Source organism: Otolemur garnettii, unplaced genomic scaffold (genome assembly GCF_000181295.1).
Source record: "Otolemur garnettii isolate 467f Iridium unplaced genomic scaffold, OtoGar3 scaffold00101, whole genome shotgun sequence".
Taxonomy (NCBI): domain Eukaryota; kingdom Metazoa; phylum Chordata; class Mammalia; order Primates; family Galagidae; genus Otolemur; species Otolemur garnettii.
In genome coordinates, this window is record NW_003852496.1 from 4,231,739 (window position 1) to 4,255,876 (window position 24,138).

General features: G+C 52.2%; 1 protein-coding gene across 1 annotated transcript in view; it reads right to left on the reverse strand.

Moving 5' to 3' along the window:
• The window catches only part of WNT7A (Wnt family member 7A), a 57,093-nt gene extending 39,252 nt beyond the window's left edge, over positions 1-17,841 (reverse strand). The window contains exons 1-2 of the mRNA XM_003796210.2: positions 17,771-17,841; positions 12,964-13,190 (exon numbers count right to left, since the gene is read on the reverse strand). Of these exons, the coding sequence (XP_003796258.1) occupies positions 12,964-13,190; positions 17,771-17,841 (298 nt within the window). The remainder of the gene's footprint in view (positions 1-12,963; positions 13,191-17,770) is intronic.
• Positions 17,842-24,138: the final 6,297 nt, after the last annotated feature.

Consider the following 24,138-nt stretch of genomic DNA (forward strand, 5'->3'; position numbering starts at 1 on the left):
AGAAGATCTGACCATGCAGGTGTGATGAACTCTGGCCCCTGACAGCCCATCTCCCAGCCATTTAGCTGGATAATATGCCCCACGGAGTTAGCCTGTGGGTGGGGGAATTTTTTCAGAGGGCGATGGAAAGGGTGGAGAGAAAGGAACTTCTGTGGGGCACCTACTGCGCTTGGCTCAATGTGAGGTAGACTGCAAAATCCCCAGTGGTAAACACCATTCTCCACAATTTCACAGCTGAGGAAATGAAAGCTCTGAAAATTAACGTGATTCACCATGGAATTAAATTAAAGTGATTTACCCACCTAGAAACCAGGCAGAACTTTATTCAAGGCCCAAATTGGGCAATGTCCTTCCTCAGCCCTACCCCACCTCCCTTCCTTGGACCCCCAGCACACGGGAAGCCCCACAGCCAGAGAAAGATTCCTCTGGCTTCAGGCATTGGTTCTTGAATTTATTTCGGTCAAGAGTTAGCACTTGGTTGTTACCAGATAAAATTGACCAGTAAGTGGTGTGGCAGACCCATTCAAATCGGAGGGCTTGCTAAGATGGTAGAAAGTAGAAAAGAATCCCGAATTATAAAATCTCAGATGCTCAGGAGGAGGGTTGTCTTAAACTCCATCCATCCACACCTTCCTCACTTTCCCCAGGTGGGTGGGGAAACTGAGGCTCGGAGTGGTGAGGAGCCTTGCCCAGGAAGAGCCAGATGCGGACCCAAGGTCACATGCTGTCCTCAACCTCTCCAGAGGACTCCCCTGGACCACACTCACTGAGAATGGTCTTTCTCTCAGCTGCCTGGGGAAGCTCCCTCCAGTTGGGAGATTTTTTAAATGCCATCTCTTTTGCCTCTCAGAAGATACCTGCAAGGAGGTTTTTGAGACGACTGTTTTATTGCTGCAGAGAAGGAATGAGATGATATACCTAATGGCATATAGTTAATAAAAAGCATAGCAAAGTCTTACATGATGCCTACTATTTACCAGGCTCTCTTCTAAGCAATCAACTTAATCTTGACAACAGTGCTATGAGGTGTGGACTGTTATCTGCGTTTTACAGATGTGGACATTGAGATCAAGAGACATGATGTAACCTGTGGGGATTTGAATTCAGCCAGGCTCCAAGGTCTGACCACTCTCCTGCTGTGACCGTCCTACTCACTCCTGCCAACACTCACCCCCAGATATTCCACATGAACCTGGTGAGTGGGCACTGGGCTTGGCCATCACTGACTATGCAGGGACAGACTCACCCGCTCTCTGGTGGTGGGGACAGTCTTCCCTGAAAAACTTGTCTCTCCCCCCTGCCCAGGAGCAGAGGAAGCTACATCAAATCCTGCCCTCCCTCCACTTCCTTGACCAAGCCATCTGTTCCTTCACTGGGCAGGTATTTCCTCAGCACCTACTATGTGCCAGGCACTGTGCTAGGGGCTGGAGAAGCTGAGATGACATGTCTTTGCCTTCATGGTGGCAAGATCTTGTCACTCAGTGGCAATCGAGGACTTCAGAGGACGTAAGACAGGGCAGTGATGCAGACAGAGGCATCTGGGATAGGGATTTCCAAGCAGGAAGGACACGAGGCTCTCTCTGGGAGGACAGACAGCTCCAGGCAAAGGGACAGCCAGAGTAATGGCTGCAGAGATGATACACCCAGCCAGTGGCAGGAGCAGGTGAGCCAGAGGAACATGGGAGAAAGGGAGGCTATGGAGGAGGGCAGTGGTGGGTCCTGCCAGCCCACACCATACTCTCTCCAGAATCAGAGAATAGACCCCTAAAGTTATAGACATAAATCCCAGGAGTCGCTCCTGGAATGGTGGGTTCAAGGAGGATGGGAGACTTGCCAAAGGTCACCAGTGACACCAGAGGACTGAACCATGGTCTCCTGGCTCCCAGGATGGGGTTCCCACCTTTACCACTACCACACCCTCCTTAACTCTGAATCCATCCATATCTCCAGGAACAGTCTCCACCCAGAGGTCCAGGGAACAGCCCCACTGGGACATCCCAGGTGATTTCAGTTCAGAATAAGGTGAGCCTCACAGTCCTTCCTCTCTTCTTATTCAGCTGGGCAATTGAGCAAGGTCTCTGTCTCCCCTAGTCTCAGCTTCCCTATCTGTGAAGTGGGAACCTTATTGTCAAGGTGCCATGAAATTTAAATGTTAAGAGCCCTTGGAGGTGGTGAATAAAGAACAGTGGGTGTTATCACTGGGATGGAAATGGGGGGCCCAGCTGGCACCCCCCATGGTTTCAGCTCCACGGTGGTCCTGGCAGGTACAGAGGAAATAAACTGATGTCCAAGCCTGCCTGAAAGATTCCATTCCACCGCCCTGTGTAGCCACTGTAAATGGTTTGCACCGGAATATTATCTGGGTGTATTTACGGTATCTTACTGGAAACCACAAAGTGCATTGTATCTTTTTTTTCTTTTGCTATTTAAAGCCAATGGGTCAGAGAGCAAGCAATCTGCAGTGACACACCCTGAAATATATGATGATTTGGAAAAATACACAGATGGAAAAAGGTTGCTCTTGCCAGCCTGGTGGCATGGCAGCTCACAGCCCCTCTGGACTCAGAATGCCACATGGGCTGCCTCTGTCCAGAGGAACCAGGAAGCCTCTCAGTAAATAGCGGGAAGATTGAGGAGTGCAGGGAGCCTGAGTCTGGGCTGAGCCTGGTAAGGAAACAGGCCCATAGCCATGAAGACTGGGGGGCCATATGTAGCTCCTACCTTTCTCTCCACCCAGGGGTCTCTCTTCCCACTGAACAAGGCCAGAGCACATGGCTGACCATCCGATGGTGGTCAAAAATGGCTCCTTCCTGACTCAGGCCTTTGCATATGCTGTTCCCTCAGCTTGGAAATACCCTTCCTCCCCGCCCCCACCTGCTTAGGAGTAGTCAGGGTTCCAAAGCAGAGCCCTAAAGGCTGATAAACCTGGATCCACATCCTGGCTCTTCTTTCCAGCAGTAAGACCTTGGAGGAGTCCATTTCCCTCTTAAGGCCTCATTTTCCTCATTTGTGAAATGGGAAATAATAAAACACTCCTTATGCAGAATGATAACATATCTGCCTCTAATGTTGTTTAGAGGATTAAATAAACCAGCGTGCATGAGAAACTTGGCCCATGCCTGGTAAGCTCTATGTACCATTGGTCAAGACCACATCCATCAAGCCACGGGCCCCAAGCCCCCTCCTCTGAGGGTCTGCCTCCTATCTCTTCCCTCCATTTATAGCCCAGCACCTTATCCATCCTTATTTTGTACTGAAATGAATTATCAGTGGAGACTTGGATTACTTATCTGTGAAGCCTCAATGGTTGAATGAATGAATGGATGGATGTGGGTGTGAAAGCAAGTGAGTGCGTGCGTGCGTGTGTGTGTGTGTGTGTGTGTGTCTGCCTACCATATGAAAGCTGGAAAGAGAACATTATAACAAAAGACTCATCTCAAAGAATAGTGTCAGGAGAGCTAAAACCCAGGATGAACTGAGGCTTGCAAAAAAAATGCAAACGAGACAAAAAGTCCTTTGTTAGCTGTGTTCGAAGCAAGAATAGTGAAAGAATAGGTCTTTGCTTGGGCAAGATGGTGTATTGTTAAGAAATGGCAGAGAGAAAGTGGAGCTGGCCCGCCCCTTGCTTCTGTCCCTGTCTGTGGAAGGGTCTTCAAGTCCATCCTTCCAAGCATTCATCAGCCCACCAGACACGGGCTCGGAGATGTGCTCACAGCCCAAGATGGCCACAGAGACGGAACCCTGAGCCCAGACACTTAGGGAGAGGAGGCAGATGCTCAAGCGACTGCCAGAGAGAAGTGTTGACAAATTTGACGGAAGCAGAGCCCAAAAATGCATCAAAGTTTCCCGGTTTGCAGACAGAGAAGGGTGGACTCCAGGGGCTCAATCCTAGATCATCTGTGCCCATCCCTGGAAAAATTCCGGCAGGAGGGTACCAAACAGGAGGTTGCAAGCATGTGGAAAAGAATGCAGCCACCCCCAGGAGCATAGGCCAGGAAGTCGCCATTTCTTTGTCCACGATAATGCTGGAGACACAGCACATTTCTATGTGTGCAGAGGATTTGCCTATCTTCCTATATCCTGTCTCTCCCCTGATTAAATCCCTCAAACAAATCCCCTGCCAAGCAAACCCCTTGAGCCTGGTGCCCAAAACTCTGCAGATCTCTTGGCCCCACCTCTTTCCCCATCGTTGCCTGCCCTTCCTACCCCACACCCCAGAGTCTCCTGTGCCGAGCTGTCCCAGGTCCCCAGGACTTCTCTCAGGGACATACTGCAAAGCCTTTCCTGTTTGCCCTCCTGAGCTGTGGACAGTCCCTACTGCAGGTAACCCTGCCGGCAGCTTCTGGGCTCATCCTCCCAGGGTTCTCTCCTCTTCCACTAGCCCCAGAGCACATTTCTGCCCCTGTTTGCCCCGTCAGACATTGAGCAACCCAGGCATAGCCCCCAGCCAATTCATTTACAATTCACCAGCATTTACTCTGCAGAGAGTCTAATAAAATACCTGTGGGACGGGGGTGTGAAAAAATGGGTGAGCATTTACACAAATTTAACCAAATACACCAGGAAAAAAATAAAACGCTACCTCCTTACATTTTGGATTCATATTCTTCATTCTACACAGTGCAGCACTGCACATACCCTGTGTTATGCCCGGTGTGGACTGTTCTCCTGCACTGGTACGGAAAACCAGGTATTCTGAGTTTTATTCATGATTGAAGGGACTTTTAAGGGTAAGGTGGACTAGACTGGCTTTCACTGTCTGTGTCAATGTCAGAGCTAGGATGTGCCTCTTCTGTACCCTTGGGGAGAGATACTGACATTGAGGGAGGGGTGGGTGTGTGTGTGTGTAGGGCGGTGGATACACTTTTTGGTGGATTCCAGGTTGGCCCCAAACCCACATTTTGAGGATAGTCAATCTGTGGAGGTCTACAGAGAGGGGTTTCCTGGTGAAGAAGCCCTTAAGAGCAGCTCCACAGGATGATCAGTGAGTGTAAGTTTGGAAAAGAGCGGATCCTCAGTGTAAAGCCTCCTCCAGCTGCTTTCCTGTCCGCAGGACATTTCAGAGCCTTTAACACGCATGCTGACTGTCCAGGAGAAGGAGAGTAACATGCTGAAGCCCCATGTTATCCTTTGGGGGACACTCCTTTTCTTCCCAGAGCAGCTGGCAGAGGGGGTGGGATGTAGAGTAGGGACAGGATTCTGCTGAACAGACCCTGGGCACAGCCCCTCTGTGTCCTGCAGGGATCCTTCCCAGGCCTTGGGAAGTCAACATTTTTATTCCATCTGAAGCCAACGCAAAGAGAAGAGCTACCAGAACAGTTGATCAAATCAACGTTCAACAAGATTTTGACAAGTGGGAACACTGGGCTAAAACGTATCGAAAGGGAAACGTGCAGACGTGAATGGTCTGTCTTGTCTTTGAGTCAGTCGTGTACGCACTCACAGGACAGAGGACACATGTCATGAGCTGCTTCCCAGACCTGGTGTTCGGAGGGCAAACAAGACCAGGCCTGTGTTCCACGACTCAGGATGCTCTGGATGCATGAGGTAGAAAGGATCTGGACTGTCGGGGGCCTGCACTTCCTTCATGGCCTCCATGAGGGCCTGCTGTGTGCTTGGCTCTGGGCCAGGCACTGGGGCCGAGAAGAAGACAATCAGCAGGTCCAGGCTCCATGAACCCTCCTGGTTGAGAAGAAGACTAATGTTGGACATATTCTTGCAAAAGTAAGCAAAGTCACTTCCCAAAGTGGTTGAGTGCCTTAAGGACAACAGCACAGGGAGCCGTGCTGGGGCAGGGGGAGGGGATGTAGCTCAAGTGGGATGATCAAGGAAGACCTCCAGGAGGAGGTGACCCTTAGGTAGATAACTACATGATGCCAGAGAGGACAGCACCATCACTCAGCTGCTTCCTCCACATGCCCTTCTCTCCACCCTCAGCCCCAGAGATGAGTTGGGACATGGTGTCCCTATATGCACTAAACCCTCCATGTGCCGGGCACTATGTCAAAAGCCTCTGCTTCCTCCTGAGGGCTCCTTCTGATAACAGCAACACAACTACAATTTATGAACCACTTTCTGGGTGCCGGGCATGGTTCTGAGTGGAATAAGTATTTGCCTCCACTGCCTATGAGACAGATGCCAGTATCACTCCCATTTTGGTCAAGGTCCACAGACAATGACCAAGCAGAAGGGTTTGGGCCTAAATTGGTAGACAGCACAAATGAGCAGATAATATAGCAAGCAGGGGGGCAGGCTGGCACAGGAGGTCTGCTCTGAAGAGGGGGTAAGGGAGGCTTCTCTGACAGGGTGACAGGTTAGCAGAAGGTAGAAGGATGAGGGATTTAGGGAAGAGCATCAAGGCAGAAGGAACACAGGGGAAGGACTTTGTAGAGGTCCATAAAGGAGCAGAGGACCATTCTGCATTTTATTCCAAGGGCAGCAGGAAGCCACAGCAGGGTATGTAGTAGGTACCATGCTCACAGTGACACTGGGAAGATGCTATGCCGGATGGCTGCAGGGGTTGGGAGGTTGAGAGAGGAGGTGGGGTACACTAGGAGCTTGATGTCCTAGGCTAGAACTCTGAAGATGGAGGCTTGAACCAGGAGGTGGTTGTGGAGGTGGTGAGAAGTGGATAGATGTAGGGATAGATTTTGGAAGCAGAGTCAAAATAGTGAGCTGAGATTAGAAATCAGACCCATAGCTTCCACTGCACCAAGAATAAAACCTAGAGCATGCATCTCCAAATCCTATGACATGGGCACACAAGGAGGAAGGGACATCCTCCAATGGCCCCAGCCTACCATGTGCCAGGGTTTTACGTCCTGTACTGGCACCTAGCAAAGTGAGCTCTGTGACTCCCCCATTCTGCAGATGTGTGGACTGAACTTAGAAAGGTGAAGTGCTCTGTGAGAGTCACCAACAAGGTAGGGAGACAGTTGGGCTGGAAACCAGGCCATGTGACTCTAATTCCAGTGGATGCTTGGCCATCCCACAGCCTGCAACAAGGCAAGAGGATCTCACCTGGCAGCCTTGAGAATCTCAGACCTGGCAGGCCCACCCAAACAGAAGAATCCCTCCAGCAATGAGGAGCTCACTACCCATCTCAGCCCTGCCACAAAACAGCCGCATGACGTTGGTCAAACTCTGCCTCCCTCTGAGTCCATCTCCCAGGAATGAGATGCAAGTGACATACTTCCTTTGGGGTTAACTAGAAACAAATGAAATGAGAGAGGAGAGAGGGCTCAATGACCCTCTATGAGGAGATACGAGACAGGAGAGTGGGAAGATGCACATGGCCATACACACTGAGGCACCAGCCGATCAAGCCCTGGTTCCTCTGCACTTCAACCCGAGTGCAATCCCATCAGCTGACCTAGTGGGAGAACCCACAACCCCCACAGAAGGTGGGCAAAAGGCACAAAGAGGTAATGCAAGGAAAAGTAAACATGTGAAGTAAATACAGGAAGAAGTCTCAGTGAGTCCAGACAGCAGGGAGATGGCATTTTCTACCTGTTCGCCGGGCAGAAATGCAGAAGCCAGAACAATCCTGAGTGTTAGGGAGCTCTCGGAGCAACTCGGCTGGCTGGTGGGGTGGGACTTGTCATAATCACCATTAAATACAACAAAAACGAAATAGTTTACTTGATTAAACATAAAGAAGAAATAGAAAGGGAAACTCAAGATTCAGAATCAAGAACACTCGGCTGGGGAGGGAGTCACGGGGACACACGAAGGAGGCTCACAGAGGAGGATGCCAAGTGTTCCAGAAGTTGGATGGTGAATTTGAGAAGGGGGTTCACCATATTATTTAAGAAAAGGAAAATCCTAGAGGGAGGTGAGGGCCTTCTTGGCTCTACCCCCTGACCCCCAGGGTCATGTTGGGCCTGGGCAGCAGCTGATCAAATTGACAGGGAGTCACACACCTGACTCAAGCAATCTCAGGCATTCAAAACTCTTGATGGCCACCTGTCATCTCACCTGGCACTTCCCCACTCCTGTCCCCCATCTCCTGAGGCTGCAGGCTCCTGTCCACCACCCTCTTAGCCCCCACAGGTCCGTGTCTTTGCTTTGCTATACCTTCGGCCTAGGATCTCATTCTCTGACTGGTGAATTTCTTCCCACCCATCAAGACTCAGACAAGGGCCATCTCCACCGTCTACACCTCTCTCTCCATCTTGAGGTCTCGCCTATGAGTACTCACCACACTCTGGACACTTTTCCCTAAAGCATGGACCATGCTGCTGTGCGGTTTCTCATTGATCTTGACTGAATTGTGTCCCCCCCAAATTCACATCTTGAAGTCCTAACCCCAGTACCCCAGAATGTGACTGCATTTGGAGATAGGAATCTTAAAGAGGCAGTTAAGTTAAAATGAGACCATTAGCGTGGGTCCTAATCCTACATGACTTGTGTCCTTGTAAAAGAGGAGACTAGGATGTAAGAGATACCAGGAGGACACACAAAGGCAAGGCCATGTGAGGACATGGAGAGAAGACAGCACATGCAAATCAAAGAGAGGCCTCAGAAGAAACCAACCTGCAGACTTCTACCCTCCAGAACTGTCAGGAATAAATTTCTGTTATTTAAGCCACCCCATCCATGGTATTTTGTCATGAAAGCCCAGTAGACTAGCATAGCATACCCATGAGCAGTCCTCTCCCTGAGAGATGTCCTGGGTGGGGCTCCCAGGCCAGGCCAACCAAAGTACTGTTGCCCTTGGCCACTGCAATGAGTTCAGGATAAACATACCATCAAAAGTCAAGCCCTATTAGCTGGTCCAGTCACAGTGAACCTTAGGACTTTTGCAGGTGCTCCTGGGGAAAGGCCAAGGCTCTTCCTGGGGGACATGAACCTGGACCAGCAACAGCCGTCCTGCTTCTCCTAAGAGGTGGCTCTGGGGTTGCTGGAAGGCAGCACTACCTTGGGTCCAGACCATCCCAAAAGCCTGACCCAGCCCTGGCTTCCCAGTTCCCTGGGCATCTACAACTTCCCCTTTCACCTGAAGTGCCTGGAATGGGCTTCCGTTTCTAGCATCAAAGGGGGTCCTGCCTGCTGCATGTCTATGGCCTTCTCTCAGATCTATGCTGAAAAACTAGAACATTCAGAGGGGAGACAGAACTGCTGAGCACAGGCAGAGCTGGGGACCTGACTGGAGAGGAGGGAGGAGGGGTGGAAGGCAAGCTCTCAGCACAGGATGGAGAGCCCTTCCTCCTCAGCCCCATGCGTCAGCAGCTCTTGTGGCCACTCTGACTAAAAGGCTACATTTTCCAGCTTCCCTTGCAGCTAGGTGTAGCTGTGTGACCAGGTCCTGGCCCATGAGTTGGCAGCAAAAGTATGGGGTGGAGCTTCTGGGAAGTCTCTTCAAAGGCAGGAGCTTGGTCCAGTTCGAATTCTGAACCTGTTGGCCAGAGTTCCAAAAGCCAAAGGTCATATATCCCCCTGATCCCCACGCCTACAAGGCAGTGCTTGTTAGCTGGAGTGAGAGCACTGATGAGGAGCCCGATAACCCTAAATGTGAGGCTCACTCCTTGCAAAGGTATCCGGGGGCAGGGCACCTGCTTCCACCGAGGAAACCAAGGCTCAGAGGGGAAGCAACATCTTAGACTGACGGGGTCTCACGTTGACTTATCTCCCTCTGCCTCTTACCACTGGTCCTGGCGACAACTCTGAAAGCCCAGGCAGGATAGCCCTTTCCTAGCTGGCCCATGGGCTGTCGGCTCCCCTTTATACAGGCAGCTCACTTCTGAAATAGCTTTCCATGGCCATCAGTGAGGCCCAAGCCACAGTCACCTCTTTCCTGGAAGGCCCACCAGACACCTCTCTGCAGCTCATTCTCTTCCCAGCTGCCACAGCGATATTGGGAAATCCCAAAGGCTACATTTCCCAGCTTCCCTTGCAGTTTGGAAACTGTTAGCCCCTCTCCCTCCAGGGGCTCTTTACTCATGTTTCCTGACCTGGCCCAACAGAGGCTGGACTGAACAGCTCCTGCTTCCTGGCCTGCCTCTGCACCCCTCTCCACTGTACTCCAATCACACTGGCCCCCAACCCTGCTGTTCCCCAGGCTCCCATCAAGCCCATTCCCGTCTCAGGAACTATGCACTTACTGCTCCCTTTGCCTGGCCTGCTCTTCCACTGGGCATTCCCAGAGCTCATCTCCCTCACAGATCCAGAAGCCTTTTCTGGCCACAAGTGTTGGAATAGTAGCCTCCAGCCGCAGTAGTCGCCATTAGTGTGGACCAGTATTGGGTGGATGTGTGAATGAATCAAAGCATGACATGAATATGAATGAATTGAATTTGTATGCAACCCTTAATGAACCTTCCAGAATTCCTATTAGGTTGAATCATATGATACTTCCTTTTTTGTTGCTAAAAAATCATTGCACAGCATTAATTTCATACGTTCCATCTATCCTCTGGTAGTCATGGCCACACTCAAGACCTTCCAAAAGCTTCCACCAACTAGAAAGTCAACCCCCTGAGATTGACCCCACACATTTCCTGGCTCCAGCTCCCACTCCCTTCTGGGCCTGCAGACTAGTTGCCCTAGCATTGCTATCTCACAGGTTTGCTAGGGCGCATCTCCTTTCTGGAATTCCCCATGGCTATGTCTGTATGCCCAAGCCCAAGAGAATGCCTCTGGCCACTGGCCTCTGTTCCTCCCTGGTTTAAACTGACAGTGCTCCTTCTCTCCAGCCTCCACTCTACAAGGATGGCCAGTGGGGAGCTACTTGACAGCATGGGCTCTCTGTCCAGATCCTGCCTCAGCCCTATACTGCACCTCTGTGAGCACTATTCCCACACCAGCCCATGAACTGGCTTCTCCAAGAGTACAGGTTGTGCTGGCATAAACTCAGGCCTGGGAGACCATCCCATTAAACTGTGCTGACTCTGGACAAGTCCCCTCTGAGCCTCAGTTTCCTCATTTGTAAGATCTTCTATATCAGCCAAGCTATAAGTTTAAAATAATTCCTGGGCCTGGGCCCCAGGACTGGGCTGTATGTGTGTATGTGTATGGATTGTGAGGGTGGGGGAGAAAGAGAGAGTGACAGATATTTGAGTAGGAGAGAGCAGAAAAACTACAGGTGACAAGCTGGGAGAGGCTCACCAGACAGGGTTTAGCACCCTAAATCAGAGTGCAGTGGTGCCATCTCACTGCAGGAACTGGGCAGTCCCGTCCGCTATCTGGGTCTCAGTTTTCCATCTGACAAGTAAGCCCTCGGGTAGACAAGGGGAGAAGATGGGCAGGTGGTGCAAGGCAAAATTCTGCACAGCCAAGACCCCCTGAACAGGTAGGCCTGTGGAAAGGGGCTCTGAAGAGCGAAACACCAGTCTCTCTGCCAACTTCACCCTGAGCCTAGGATCCTGTTCCATGGTTGCTCAGGTGAGAGCAAGCAGGTGCCTACAGAATACAGTGATGGACCAGGCCTGCTGCAGAGCTGGGATGAGGCTGTCCTTCCCTCCCAGAGGAAGGGGGAAAAAAGCACCCCGTAATGACCTCGGGACTGAAGCCTCTGCCTGAGTGAAGCTGACGCTCCAACAAGTCAGGGACAGATTTAGACAGACCTCAGAGCCTGGCTGATGAGCTGCAGCTCAGAGGTGAGAGGACTTTCCCTGGGATGATCCAGGAGGCTCCGGAAGACCTGTGCAGGGCCAGGCGGCGGGCCGTGGAAAGGAGCTAAGGCAGAAGGAATGTGTGGTGCTCAGGCCCCAAAGCAGGAACTAGGGTGGTGTGTTTGGGGAAAGGACTAGGTTGAGCGGTCAAGGTGAACAGGGCAGATGGGCATAGAAGTCAGCGTCAGCCAGAGAGCACTGCAGTGGGGATATCTTTCTGAGGGGGAGGACACCTCCAGAGGGTTTTAATTAGGGTAATGACATGATCTGATTTCTATTGTAAAAGGATCATCCTGTCTGCTGGGTGCAGAAGGGTCTGCAGGATGGCTGGGGTCTAGGGTGGACAGCTAGAAGAAGGAGAAGAGGGGGGAAGGCGAAATAGGCTGCAGACCCAGATATGACCTGAGGGGGAGGCAGTGAGCACAGGGAGAAGTGGCTGCATTGGGGGTTCTTTTCAATTCCGCTGAAAGTGCTGATGTTGGGGCTGAGGGACAGAACACAGGTGCTCTCTGAGCAGCTGTGCGGGATGAGGAACCTCCAGCCCACAGAGACCTGAGGCTGACCTGACTTTCAGGGAAGCCCACGGTGCAGAAACAAGCCTGTGGCCCTTTAGCCCGATGCACACAGTAACACAGCATGGCCTTCTCCTCACTGACTGGGGCATCTTGGCGACCAATATCACTCTCCCCACCCCTTACACCAGGTTTTTGTCAGAATTGCCTCAGAAATCAAAGGGTGGCTCCACAGTCTGTGTGCATGTGTGTGTCTGTGTGTTCATGCCCACAGACACCACTCTCATAAAACAGAGGTTGCAGTGTCAACATCCACAGGGGTCAGGAGGATCAACAACAGGTCTTCGCAGGCTGGGAAACAGTAGGACGCAGTGGGACTGTGGCAGTGAATGGGCTACCCAGGCTCCACCTAAAAGAAGCTGTGCTCTCAGCTCCAGCCCTTCTAAACATGTGGGCCCATGTGTAAACTATCACTACATCTGCCAACTTTTCCAAAGAAGCCAGAAATTCATATTTTTAGGTGAAACAACTAACTTTTAAATTAGGGCTTCAATTTACAATTGAAGGCTTACAATTACAATTAGGGCTTACAATTTACAATTATCAGAACTGTGTCAGCAGGTTAGCAATGGGGCCCTTGGGGGCTGGTTTGCAACTCACCATTGGGGTGCTGTGAGCTCAAACCAGAGACCTGAATTCAAGTCATGGCACCTGCAGGATCCCATATGGAGAGACACTCTTATGGGTGGGCAGATGAAGGGGTCCCAGAGACTTGTTAAGGGTATTCTAGTTTCCCATAGCCTATAAGCCCTGCTCGGGGTGTTGGGGTGAGCACATACCCACTTTGAGCTCCTTCCCAAAGACGGTGCGCTCCCCCAGTGCAGAGCAGTTCCAGCGGCCATTGCGGAACTGAAACTGACACTCGTCCAGGCCCATTTGTGAGCCTTCTCCTATGACGATGATGGCGTCGGGCCGGCTCTGGCAGATTGCCCGCTGTCGGGGAGCCAGACCTGGGATCTTGTTACAGATGATGCTTGCTCCCAGAGCTACCACTGAAGAGAAGCCACTGGAGGGGGAGACACAGAGAGAGGGAGTGTTAGGCCAGCAAGGTGGGGGGCACAACCTAGAGACCCTACCTAGGTGTCCGTCCACAGAGACCCCACTTCCCCCGGCAAGAGTCTCCCAACTCTTTTGATCCTGCGCTCCCAACCCGTGTATATTCATTTACAGATTTATAAATCCCACACAGGCAGCTATATCAATGTACATGTTCAATATCAGTGAAACTTGGTTTCTTCTTCAGGAACAAAATAGATATTTTTCTTTGAGTTTATGGTAGATTCCATAGAGAAAGAGGCAAGAGAAACCCAATAGTGCTTATGCGTCACCTCTGTGGTGAGATTCTAAAAGCAAGCAAGAGAATGATGACTGCAAAGTTTCATGTGGCATTGCCCACGGAGGGTGCACCGATGTTCATTTAAAAAAATTGGTTCGTGCATGTTATATATACTCTCTTGTAAGCATGTGTTTTAGTATAAAATGGTTTAGAAAGTAATTGTAAGTAGAAGTCTTGGTATTTTCTTCCTGCCTGGCAATGGAGCACACGTGCCCCTCTCTGGAAGTGACGGGCCTGGAGCTTGTGTGTGACTTTTACGATGGGAGCTCCTGCCTTCCTCAACTCATCCACTGAACAGATAAATATGGGACACTTGTTGTGTGCCAGGCACCATGCTGCGAGACAGGTGTGCCTGAGTGGCTGGGATGCAGACACCGCCCCTCAAGGTGCTGTAGAGGGGGAGAGACAACATAGGTGTCACAAATGAAAAAAACAGGCCATTTCAGACAATGACACACACTATGTTGAAAGCAAATATGCTGCGCTGGTGGCTAAGGGTGGGAGGGGCCGCTTTAGCTGGGATGTTCAGGGAGGACTCCCTGAGGCAGTGACACTGGAGCTGGGACCTGAATGGCCTGGAGGCAGCAGGAGAAGATCTGGGGAAAGATACTCAGGGCAGAGGGAACAGAACCTGCAAAGTTGTAGGAAGGAGATAAGCCTGAAGTCTCCAAGGAACAGAAACCCCCAAGGTGATATGAATCCTGGGCTTGAGGAGGGGGAAAGCCCAGAAGAAGTGATGGCCTGGAGCTGAAGTTTCCCCAGGTGCATCAGGCAGCATCACTGAAGGGCTGTCGGCAGGACACTGCCACGATCTGGTGGCCCCTGCTCCACGTAGGAAAGGACTGGGGGGTGCCAGAGAAGGAGCAGGCAGACTAGAGGTGGTGGTGGCTTGGCCTGGTGGCAGTGGTGGGGATGGCCACAGGCAGAGCTGATGGCCTGATGCAAGGGAAAGAGGCATTGATGTGATTCCTGGGCACCTGGCCAGCTGGTGGTGCCATTTCTAATCTCAAGATGACCCCAAAAGTTCATGAAAAGAACTTTTAAAAGAGAAGACCTCTCCTCTGATGCCTCCTTTTGGATATAATAATGCAAGCTTCCATTTACTGGGGGCTGCTGCATGGGGCAAGTCCATCATCCTGGGGGTCCCCTGTGGAACATTGCAGGAACTAGAATTCATCAGGGTGAGGCTTCCCTATGCCAAGGACACCTGGAGATGATGTGGACCCACTCCCTTCCAAGGGCATACCTGGCCGCTTCTGGGGTTCCCTGGGGTTCCCCATATATTGGCCTTCTTCCTGCCATGGGCCCTTTGTCCTGGCTCGGTCCTTTCCCTGGAAGCTCTCTCAACCCTCTATTCACAAGCTGGCTTCTTGCTATCAATCACACCTCCTCAAGGGTCATCTCCCGACCATCCCAGCTAAGGGAACCTCTCTGCCTTCCCTACTCCTAATAACTTTCCCTCACAATCTCTGTTCTGTTTATTTGATACTCTTGGTTATTCATGGTCTTGTGAAATGTTTTAACGTATATATTTGTTTATCCCGTCTTCCTCATGAGACTGTGAGCGCTTTGAGGGCATGGCTACTGAATGAATGAATTGTTGCACTTCGAAGGTGTCATGCTGGGTGAGTTCTGTTACATAGCAGGTGCCCCCAAATATGCATAAAATGCACCAGTGAACTTTTGGGGCATCCCTATTATGTGCCAAGGCAGCATGGTGGCTGCCGCCACACACACCAGCTCATGGGAACGTTCTAAGCAGCCCTGTGGGGCAGGAATCGTGATGTCCTTTTCATGTGTTCAGAAACGGAGACTCATAAAGGTTGAGACTCGGAGGCAGGAGCAGGTCTTAAGAGTGGGAGAGCCTGGCTCTGCCTCATGTTCCTCAGCCACTAAGATAGAGCCTACCCCATGGCCAGAATGCCTGAAATGTATAAGGAAGGGGCACTGTGGGAAGATTTAGTGGAGATGATTTGACCACAAGTCAGGAGGAACCCCTGAACACCTGGCTGACTAGTAGGGAAGTTTTACATCAGAAGACAGTGTAGTTGTATATTGGTGCAAAAAAATGCCTTGGAACAATAGTGTAGCACCTTAAAGGTCTGGCCTCATTGCCCTCTAAGCTGCCTTCACTAACAAGCCGCGGGACCTTAGGCAAGTTGCATTCCCTCTCCGCACTTCAGTTTTCCCATTGCTAAAAGGGAGGTATTAATAACTAGTCCCCACCTCAAAGAGATGCTGTGAAACTAAATGTGTTAAAACAAAGAAAGTGCTTAAAAGTGCCAGCAACATGGTGAATACTCAACAGATGTTGCGTTATCATAAGGGTCATTATGGGATCAGATTGTTACAAGGGGCTAGTGCTGGAGTCACCTGAACTATCCCAATAAAAGAAGAATAGAGTAGATGACCCTCCATCAGTTGGAAGCTGGTGGGAGCCTGTCACATCTGGGAAACTGGGAAACCTCTTAGGGAATTCTAGATTTCATCCCATTTTACAGATAAGTAACTAGAGGCTCAGGGAATAGCAGAACCTGGCCCTAAGTCACCACGCAAATCCCACCGCCCCATTCGGACCTCTTCCGCACCTCAGAGCGCAGCCTGGGGCTGAAGGCCAGCGCCCTGCGGCTCCCCTCCTTCCTCCCCCCGCCCCAGGCAGCTGGGTCCCCCCAGGCTCAATCCAGTGAAGCCTTGTAGCCTGGGAGGTCAGCCCATGCGCGGGCGGGGCGGCCAGGGGAGGTTATTTTCTGCAGTTCTCCCTTTCTCTCTCCCCTCCCGGGTCCCTCCGCGCCGTTTCTAATTAAAAAGGAGATAAAGCCGCACGTGGCCAGAGCCAATCGGCCAGGCCGGCTTCCTGGATGCTGGATGTACGCGGGCCTCGGGGCGCGGGCCAAGATGAAGATTAAAGCAAGGGAAAAAAGAAAAGCACCCAGACGCGGGCGAATCAATAACACTTAAACACACCGGCAGGCAGCTCGCGAGCCCCGCAGCCGCCTCTGCCTGCGTCGCCTCTCCGACCGCGGTCGGGCTGGCGGCCCCTAGTCAGCGCTTTGCGCACCTGCCGGTCGCCAGGCTCCTCTGCCTAAGCAGCCCCCGCTGCAGAGAAGCGGGATGGGGAAGCCGGCCCCGCTGGGGGTAGCAGTGGCAAAACACAAAGGATCTGCCAGATACGCCCCCTTGCTGCAGCCCCTAAGCTCCGGCCCTCCCCAAGAAGGGTAGTAGGGGGTCACTGCTGGAGAGTGGAGCGGCAGGTTGTGTGAAACCTGCGAAGGAGGTCCTTCAGCGCCAGAACCTCTGTCAATCCCTGGAGCCCCCTACTCCTGTCCCTCCGTGCCTCTCACGCATTATCTCCTAAGTACAAAGGGTGGCCATGCAAATGCAGCTCCGAGACGCGTCCCGAGCCACCCCCGCCCACCTCCTCGCCACAGCGCCGCCCCAGACCCCACCTCCTCAGAAATGCTGGGATGCCTCCCGAGGGCTGCTCCGCGGGCGCCCGGTCGCCTCGGGTGACCAGAGTGCCAGGGGGCGGGGTGTCCTGCCTCTCTCTGGCGCTCGCTTTGAGACCTAGTCTCCCTGGTGTCTTGGGGCATCTCTCCTACCTTTGTGGGTTTTTGTTAGGGGTTAGAGCCGCTGTCCCTTTGGCCTGAGAAGGAGCCCTGGGAGTGTGAGTGTCCCTGGAAATTGAGTGGCGCTAGGGCTCTAAGTGGCGGTTTATGCTTTTTGCCAGCGAAGTCCTTCCCTCCGGGTACCTGTTCCCTATTTGCACCGACAGGCCTGCCTGCCACCTGGGGACTGCCCAGTCTCTAGGAGGGGCCGTGTCCGGGCCTCGGTGGGCAGAGTTCCTCTCGGATCTAGGAACTGAGCGCCCTGGGAGCGGCTGTGGTCCTGGCTTGGTGTCCTCTCTGGACCTGCTGCCCCTATATCTGGTCTGGAGGGTCCTCGAGATAGGCCGACCCTTTCCAACACCTGGTCCCCTCTAGACTCCCTCAGGCTGGAGTGTCCTTACTGGCTGTCCCTGGTTCTTGGGGTTTCCACTCTGAGATGTCCTCCGGACGGCCGGTCCCCCTGCCTGAGTCTCCTGGGGCATCTGCCTGCGGGACCCCTTTGTGCACCCACATCGCGCCCATCTGGCCTCTCAGAGAGGCTGATCAAGTTAGTGGCCCGCAGAGGCTCCCAGACGGCTCACCACCCTCCCCCTGCCGCGCCAACTTTGCCGAGACACACGCGGAGGGGGCACAGGCAGCCCTTACCCGATCCGGAGATAGACCAAGCCCAGGCTGAGAAAGAGGTGGCCCAGGCAGCGTTGCGCTTTCCGGTTCATAGTCCCCGCAGGCCGCCGGGGCCGCGGGCCGAACTGTGCTGATCCCGCGGGCCGGCCCCGGCGGGGCAATCAACATAGCCCGCCCGGGAGGCGCGGGCCGAGGCGTCCCCGGGACGGTCTGTCGGTGCGCGCGTCCAAGCGCTCAGCGCCTGAGCCTCGCCTGGAGCGCGGGAGCCACGGAGCGGGAGGAGGGAGGGAGGAGCGAGCGCGGCGCGAGGAGACGCCAGGCTGCGCGCTAGCTACGGGTGCAAGTGTGAGAGTCGCGGGGAGTGCGGGGGAGCTGCTGCCTCCCGCCCCCGTCCCTCCCTCCTCTCCCCCGCCCCTCCCCTCCCCCCTTCGCCTCCCTGGAGAGCCCGCCCCAAGTCCCCGCGCCCGCGGGACAGGGCCTCTCCCCGCGCCTCTCCCCGCGCACTCTCCCTGCGGGCCTGCTCCCTACTCCTGGACGAGGGTGAGAGGCGGGGGCGCAGATCCAGGTTGGGGGTAGATGGGAACCCGCTGGTCCCCCATGGGTCACTAACTCGCAGGTTGCGGAGTGAGCTGGTGTTCAGAGGCTGCCCTTGGGTGAAGGGGATCAGACTCCGCAGAGAGCCCTCGTGCCTTGGCTTGCCGTCCTGATTCCCAGTCCCGATAGGAGAGCTGCGGGTGGTAGGGCGCACCCGGGTTTCCCCTCTCCCCAGCTTCCAAGTCCAGCTTCAGGGGAGGGCGCCCCCTTCCGCGGAGATACTCTCGGAGCAGGTGTAACTGGCTTAGCATATCTCTTCCCTACCCTATCTATTCCAGGGGTCGGGCAGGTGGGTGCCTAGGTAGGGCAGGCTCCTCTGGGGTTCCGCTGTGAGCGGACAGACAGAGTCGGGCTGAGGCCGGGTTGCTATGCACTACGCAGTCCTGGCCCTCTGCGGGCCTCTCAGAGCGCTCTCGCGGCGACACCAGCTGGGCGCGGCGGGTGGTGCAACTCGGCTTCTCTCCCAGGACCGAGAGCCCTGAGCATCCTGGCTGAGCAGACGTGCTGACCTCTGTCTATGATATACACCCTCAGAGATATTGGACTCAAGTTTGAGCTGAAGAAATTGAGGCCCAAGAAGATGAAGGTGTTTCCCTAAAGTCACCAGTTAGCGAGTGGGTGGTAGAGCCAGATTGGAAACAAGATGTACCCAACTCTAGTAAACGTTAGCCTACGCCTCCTGTCTGTCCTTCAAGGCCGCCTTTCTAAAACATACGCGCACACACACACTTTGTCTCTCTCTCTCTCTCTCTCTTCCCTGAAAATCCCAGTCCATGCGTTTCATTCACATTGTATCAATGTCTGTGCCAGGCACCATGGTGAGAACTGTGGATACCAGCAACAAGAAAGGCAAATCTTCCCTCCTAGAGCGGAGGGAGGAGGCAGCCCCTCAGTAAGCAAGTACACAATTTCACATAGCACAGGCTCAAGTGAAGATAATTAAGCATGGGAATACTGGATGTTGGAGTTTATTTAGGTCTGAGGAGGCAGCATTTGAGCTGAGAAAGTGGAGGGGCAGGTTGGGGACCCAACACTCAAGAACCAGCAAGTGCAACCTTAAGGATGGTGTGAGCTCAATTATAGAGCGTGAGGTGTCAGAGGGAATGGGGATACAGGGAGAATTGCAGGGCATAGGCCCAACATGGAATCTGGAGACACAGGACATATTAACAAATGTGGGCCTTATAATAAAGGGAAGCGAGGTGTCATATTATCAGATTTACATTTCAGAAGGCTTATGATGGTTGTCATAAGAGCAAACAGAAGGAGATTGGAAGTGAGGGTAAGTCAGGAGGTCTCAACAGTTATGTGGAGGAGAAAGGCCCAGCCTGGACAAGGGTGGGAGAGAAGGCAAGGAGAGGAGGGATGGATCTGAGAACTAGTCAGGAGGCAGAATAGGCGGGATGGGGAAGCTTTGGGGACAGCAGCCTGTCCTATGAGAGAATATGGCTTGTGTTGACAACACAGAGAAAGGACCCAGAGAGGAGGAGGTCTTGGAGATGAACTTGGTTTAGGACATGCCAAATTTGAGGTATCTGTAGATTACTGAAGGGGCCGCTGAATACCTATAGCTGGTGCTCGGGAGGGAGGGTCAAGGCTTTGGAGGGCGACTGGGGTCTCCACTGCCAGGGCCAGGCAGTCACTCAAACCAAGGTGTGGATGGGACGCCCCAGGAAGCTGAGGAGGATGAATGGGGAAAGCCCCATGCAAGGCCCCAGCCTAATTTAAATAACCAGCTAGGGAAATGGAGCCACTAAAGGTGACTGATGAAGACAAGCCTGAGAGGCAGAACGTTAATCAGAGAGCAAGAAGAGAAAGGAGTTCGCAGTGTCAGACTTCACAGAGAAGGCAGGGGAGGCGAGGGCTGGAAAGGGTCCAGTCTTGTCACCCAAAGATCTTTACAGTCTGGCTCCAAATTACACTGACAGCCTCGACATTTCCCAAACTCCTCCTCCCAAATGGGTGGGTTTCCAGCAGCGTTTACAGAAAGGCAATAGACTAGAGAATAACAGGAGGCCTTATACATCATAAGGTTCCAACTCTGTGTGTGTGCGTGGACATTTGGTATGCATGTGTGTACATTGTGGGTTGTGGTTTTACAAAAAATTGAGAGACTGCTACTGCAACCGGCCATACCTTTGTGTATGCCTTTAGCCCTCTTTTCCAATTGGTAAACTCCTACTTCATCCTCTAAGCCCTACCCAAGTATGATATGAAAGGCTTATATGAAGAGCCTTTCCTTGATCAATGTTGCTTCTGTCCTAAGCACTTGGTCTCTTCCTCACTCATTCACCCTTCCAGCAACTGTTAGGTACTAAAGTGTGCCAGGCACGGGCATGCCGTGGTGAACGTGGGCATGTGATCTTTGAGGAGAGCACATTTCAATGCATTTCTTCCTTTGTGCTCCCACTGCCCCTGAGCTGATCTTGGCAGACCCCTTCCCACCTAGAATAATGTCTGTGCTCAGCCCCCTCACTCGTCCATCAGAACATAACCTCCCTGTGGGAAATGTGCTGCCCTCTTCATCTCTGGCTCCAGCACCCAGCACAGGGCTTGCATCAACTGAGCACCATGGCTTGGTAATAAGAACATAGACTTTGGAGTCAGTTTGAATCCCGGCTCTGCCAATTAATAAATAGCTTTATTAATACTGAAGGCACGCTAGAAGGATTATACAAGACAGTTTTTTAACTTGTTGAGATTTCTCTGTGGCTAATGATTCTCAGGTCATTCAATCTTACCCTTGATTGGGAGCTCCCCAGAACTATGATTCATTCCAAGACCTGGCTGGAACCAAGTGTGAATAAGTGTTTTATGAATTAATGGGACCCACTGCAGAAAGTTATTCTTTGGCAGAGTCATTCTAACCCAGAATCTTTCTCCATGTTTGGCTTCCTGTGTCTGGATCAAGAGAAGGGCATATTATTTCTCTTTAGCAGGTGCTCTCAGCCAAACCAAGCCTACCTCAGCAGGTGCACAGTCAGCCAGGGCCTTTGGCGCCCTCTGCTGGAAACGTTAGGAGAGGCTGCCTAGATCTCAGGGGCTGTACTAATAACTAACATGCGACCAGCCCTGCCGTCTACCAGACGCTGCTATCAGTGAGAGCTCTAGAAGGGTTCAGTTTCTGGTTTGACTATGTATTATGTCTGTGGCCTTGGGAAAATTGCTTAAATCACACCTTGTCTCCTGGGGTCGGTATGAGGTTTCAGATGCTATGCGTAAAGTGCTTAGCACACTGCTGGGAACACAGCAAATGCTGTTTACACATTTGTGAGATTAAATTAACATAGATGCTGTGGGCACCACTTAATGAGGCCACCAGTCAAGAAGTGACCTGGTGTTCCAGGTAGTGCCCACCGACGGGCCCCTGAGGATGGGGTTGTGTAGTCTTCTCATTTGTTTTTGTTCCTTTGTTTTCTATATTTGTGTTTATAAGAAAATCTTAACAACACACCATAGGGAAAGATGCTGGTACTAAAGTGTTTGATGCTGTTAGAGCCCTGTACTGAGCACATCATTTTTGTTGAGTGGATAGATGAAAGAAAGAAATACTTTCATATGGGGACAGTGTTCAAAAGGAAATTAAGTTAGGAGTGGTGACAGAGAGCAGCGTGGTGGGGACCCCCGGTACCTGGGCCAGAACAGGATTCCCTGGAGCACTCATGTGTACTGAGACCTGAGCGATGTGGAACCCTCAGAGCTTCATTTCGCCTCCTCCAGAAGCCGTCCCTGGCCACCCCCTTCCCTGATATTGAGCTCCTCAGCCCCTGCATGGCCCTGTCACAGTGCCTGCCACACTGCCTAGCCTGTACATGTGTGTTGATCTGCCCTCTCCCCTGACGTGAGGACCTCTAGAGGCTGCCACACTCCGTGATGCCCAAAAGATCCTTGGTAACACACCTGGTGGAAGAGAAGAGTCGGAAAGAGAAGTTGGAAAGAAGGTCGCCGAAGCGATCCGTATGTCTGATGTAAAGACCTACAGACTCTGTCCTGCAGATGGGGAAGGCACCCAAGGCATCTGAGCAGGGCTGTGACCCAGTCCCATGTGGGTCCTCTCAAGTGACGTGAGCCCCTGCTATTCTGTGGCTATCCAGGCTTCCGCCCTTCATGACTGGCACTGCAGTGTCTACTTGGGGAGCCTCCCACTGTGTGCCGTCTGGGGGAGGTTGTGCAGCCTCTAGTGCCAGCTCCTCTTCCTCCTGCTGTCTTGGAGCTGTTGGTGTCTGAGTCCTCTATCCTGGGATGGGAGTAGGATAGAAGCTGGGACCTGCGGACCCCATTCCCACAGTTGGGTAGCAGTAACTACACAGAACACAGAGGTATCCACCTTGTAAAATAAGGAAATGGCCCTTCCTTCTGAACTGTGAGACCATGCACAATTTATTGAGTACCTACTATGTGCCAGGCCCCCAGGTGGGCCCTTATATTGGCAACACTCTTCCCCCCCGATAGCTATATGGGTCAGCCTTCAAACAGATGACCACGTCCCAGGCCCTGATCACCCTGCCCCTTTGTAGGGCTCTTTGGATTTCCTCTCACCCTGGCTTTATTTATCTTCCTAGAATTTATCAGCACCCTCAACGTTATATTGTATATTTATTTTTTGACTTTTTTGGGGTCTGTCTTCCTTACTGTACTGTCAGCCTCATGAAGAGGGATATTTGTCCCAACACCTGCCTTCCTGAACAGTGCCTGGTATATGGGTCACCCTAAACGAGTACTTATTTGATAAATAAAGAATCGAATGAATCTCATAGACTCCTCATAACAACCTCATTTTCCAGAAGAGAAAATTGGGATGTTGAGGGGTTAAATTGCTTACTCAGCATCTGGCTGAGTGTCTGACACATGGTAGGTAATTAACGTAAGTTAACTTTTTTGATTCCCTTTTTGTCTTCACTCACCTTTCCTCAGCCCTGTTAAGAATGGGTCCTCTGCAACAATTTCATCTACATGGATGCCTTCCTTATCCCTTCCTTCCCACTGCTGTGCTCACCCAGGCTAGTGATTCAGTGTTTTCCTGGGAGGTGGTGGGCGGAGTGGGTAGAGAAGAAGCCCCCTGATTGGGAGGGGCTGGGACATGGACTTGAGGACTGGGAAATCAGCACCTCACTCCTCCTGCTGCCAGCGGCCTCTTGACTGCCCTGACGAGCCATCAATCCTGTTTATGGACTCAGGGCCAGAGTGTGGGGCAGGGTGCAAAGTGACAGCCCCTTCCATGGATGAAGGAACTGAGAGCCAAAGCAGGATGAGAGTCTCCCCAGACAGTTGGCCAGGTAGGGGCAGAGTCCGATATGAAATACTGCAAAGGGCGCTGGGGCAACAGACCCAGCTTTGAGTCCCGGCTCAGCCTCTTGCTGTGTGATCTTAGGAAAATGATGACCCTCCCTCCCTTAGCCTCAATTTCCTCACCTGAATGGGGATTGTAATAATAGTGCACCTCATGGTTCACAGCAATCATATATGGAAGGCGTTCAGCAAAGTGTCATGCATTCAGCACATGCCAGCTCTTTGATGATGCTGATGATGATGATGTGTTGGAACCCAGCCCTCTAGGATCAGAAAAAATCCTGAAGATCATCTGAACTGCTGTTTCCCAAACTTTTGCAGGGAGCAGAATTACTTGGTTACAGATACAGATGCCCAGGGCCCCCTCCAGACTTATCAAGATGTTCTTCCTGGCAGAGGAGTGTGCTGATTCTCTACCTTTAATCAGCTCCCCTGGTGCTGGCCAAGACTGGCCTCATCAGAGCACAGTCATCACCCAGTGATCACAGTTATCACCCAGTGCTCAC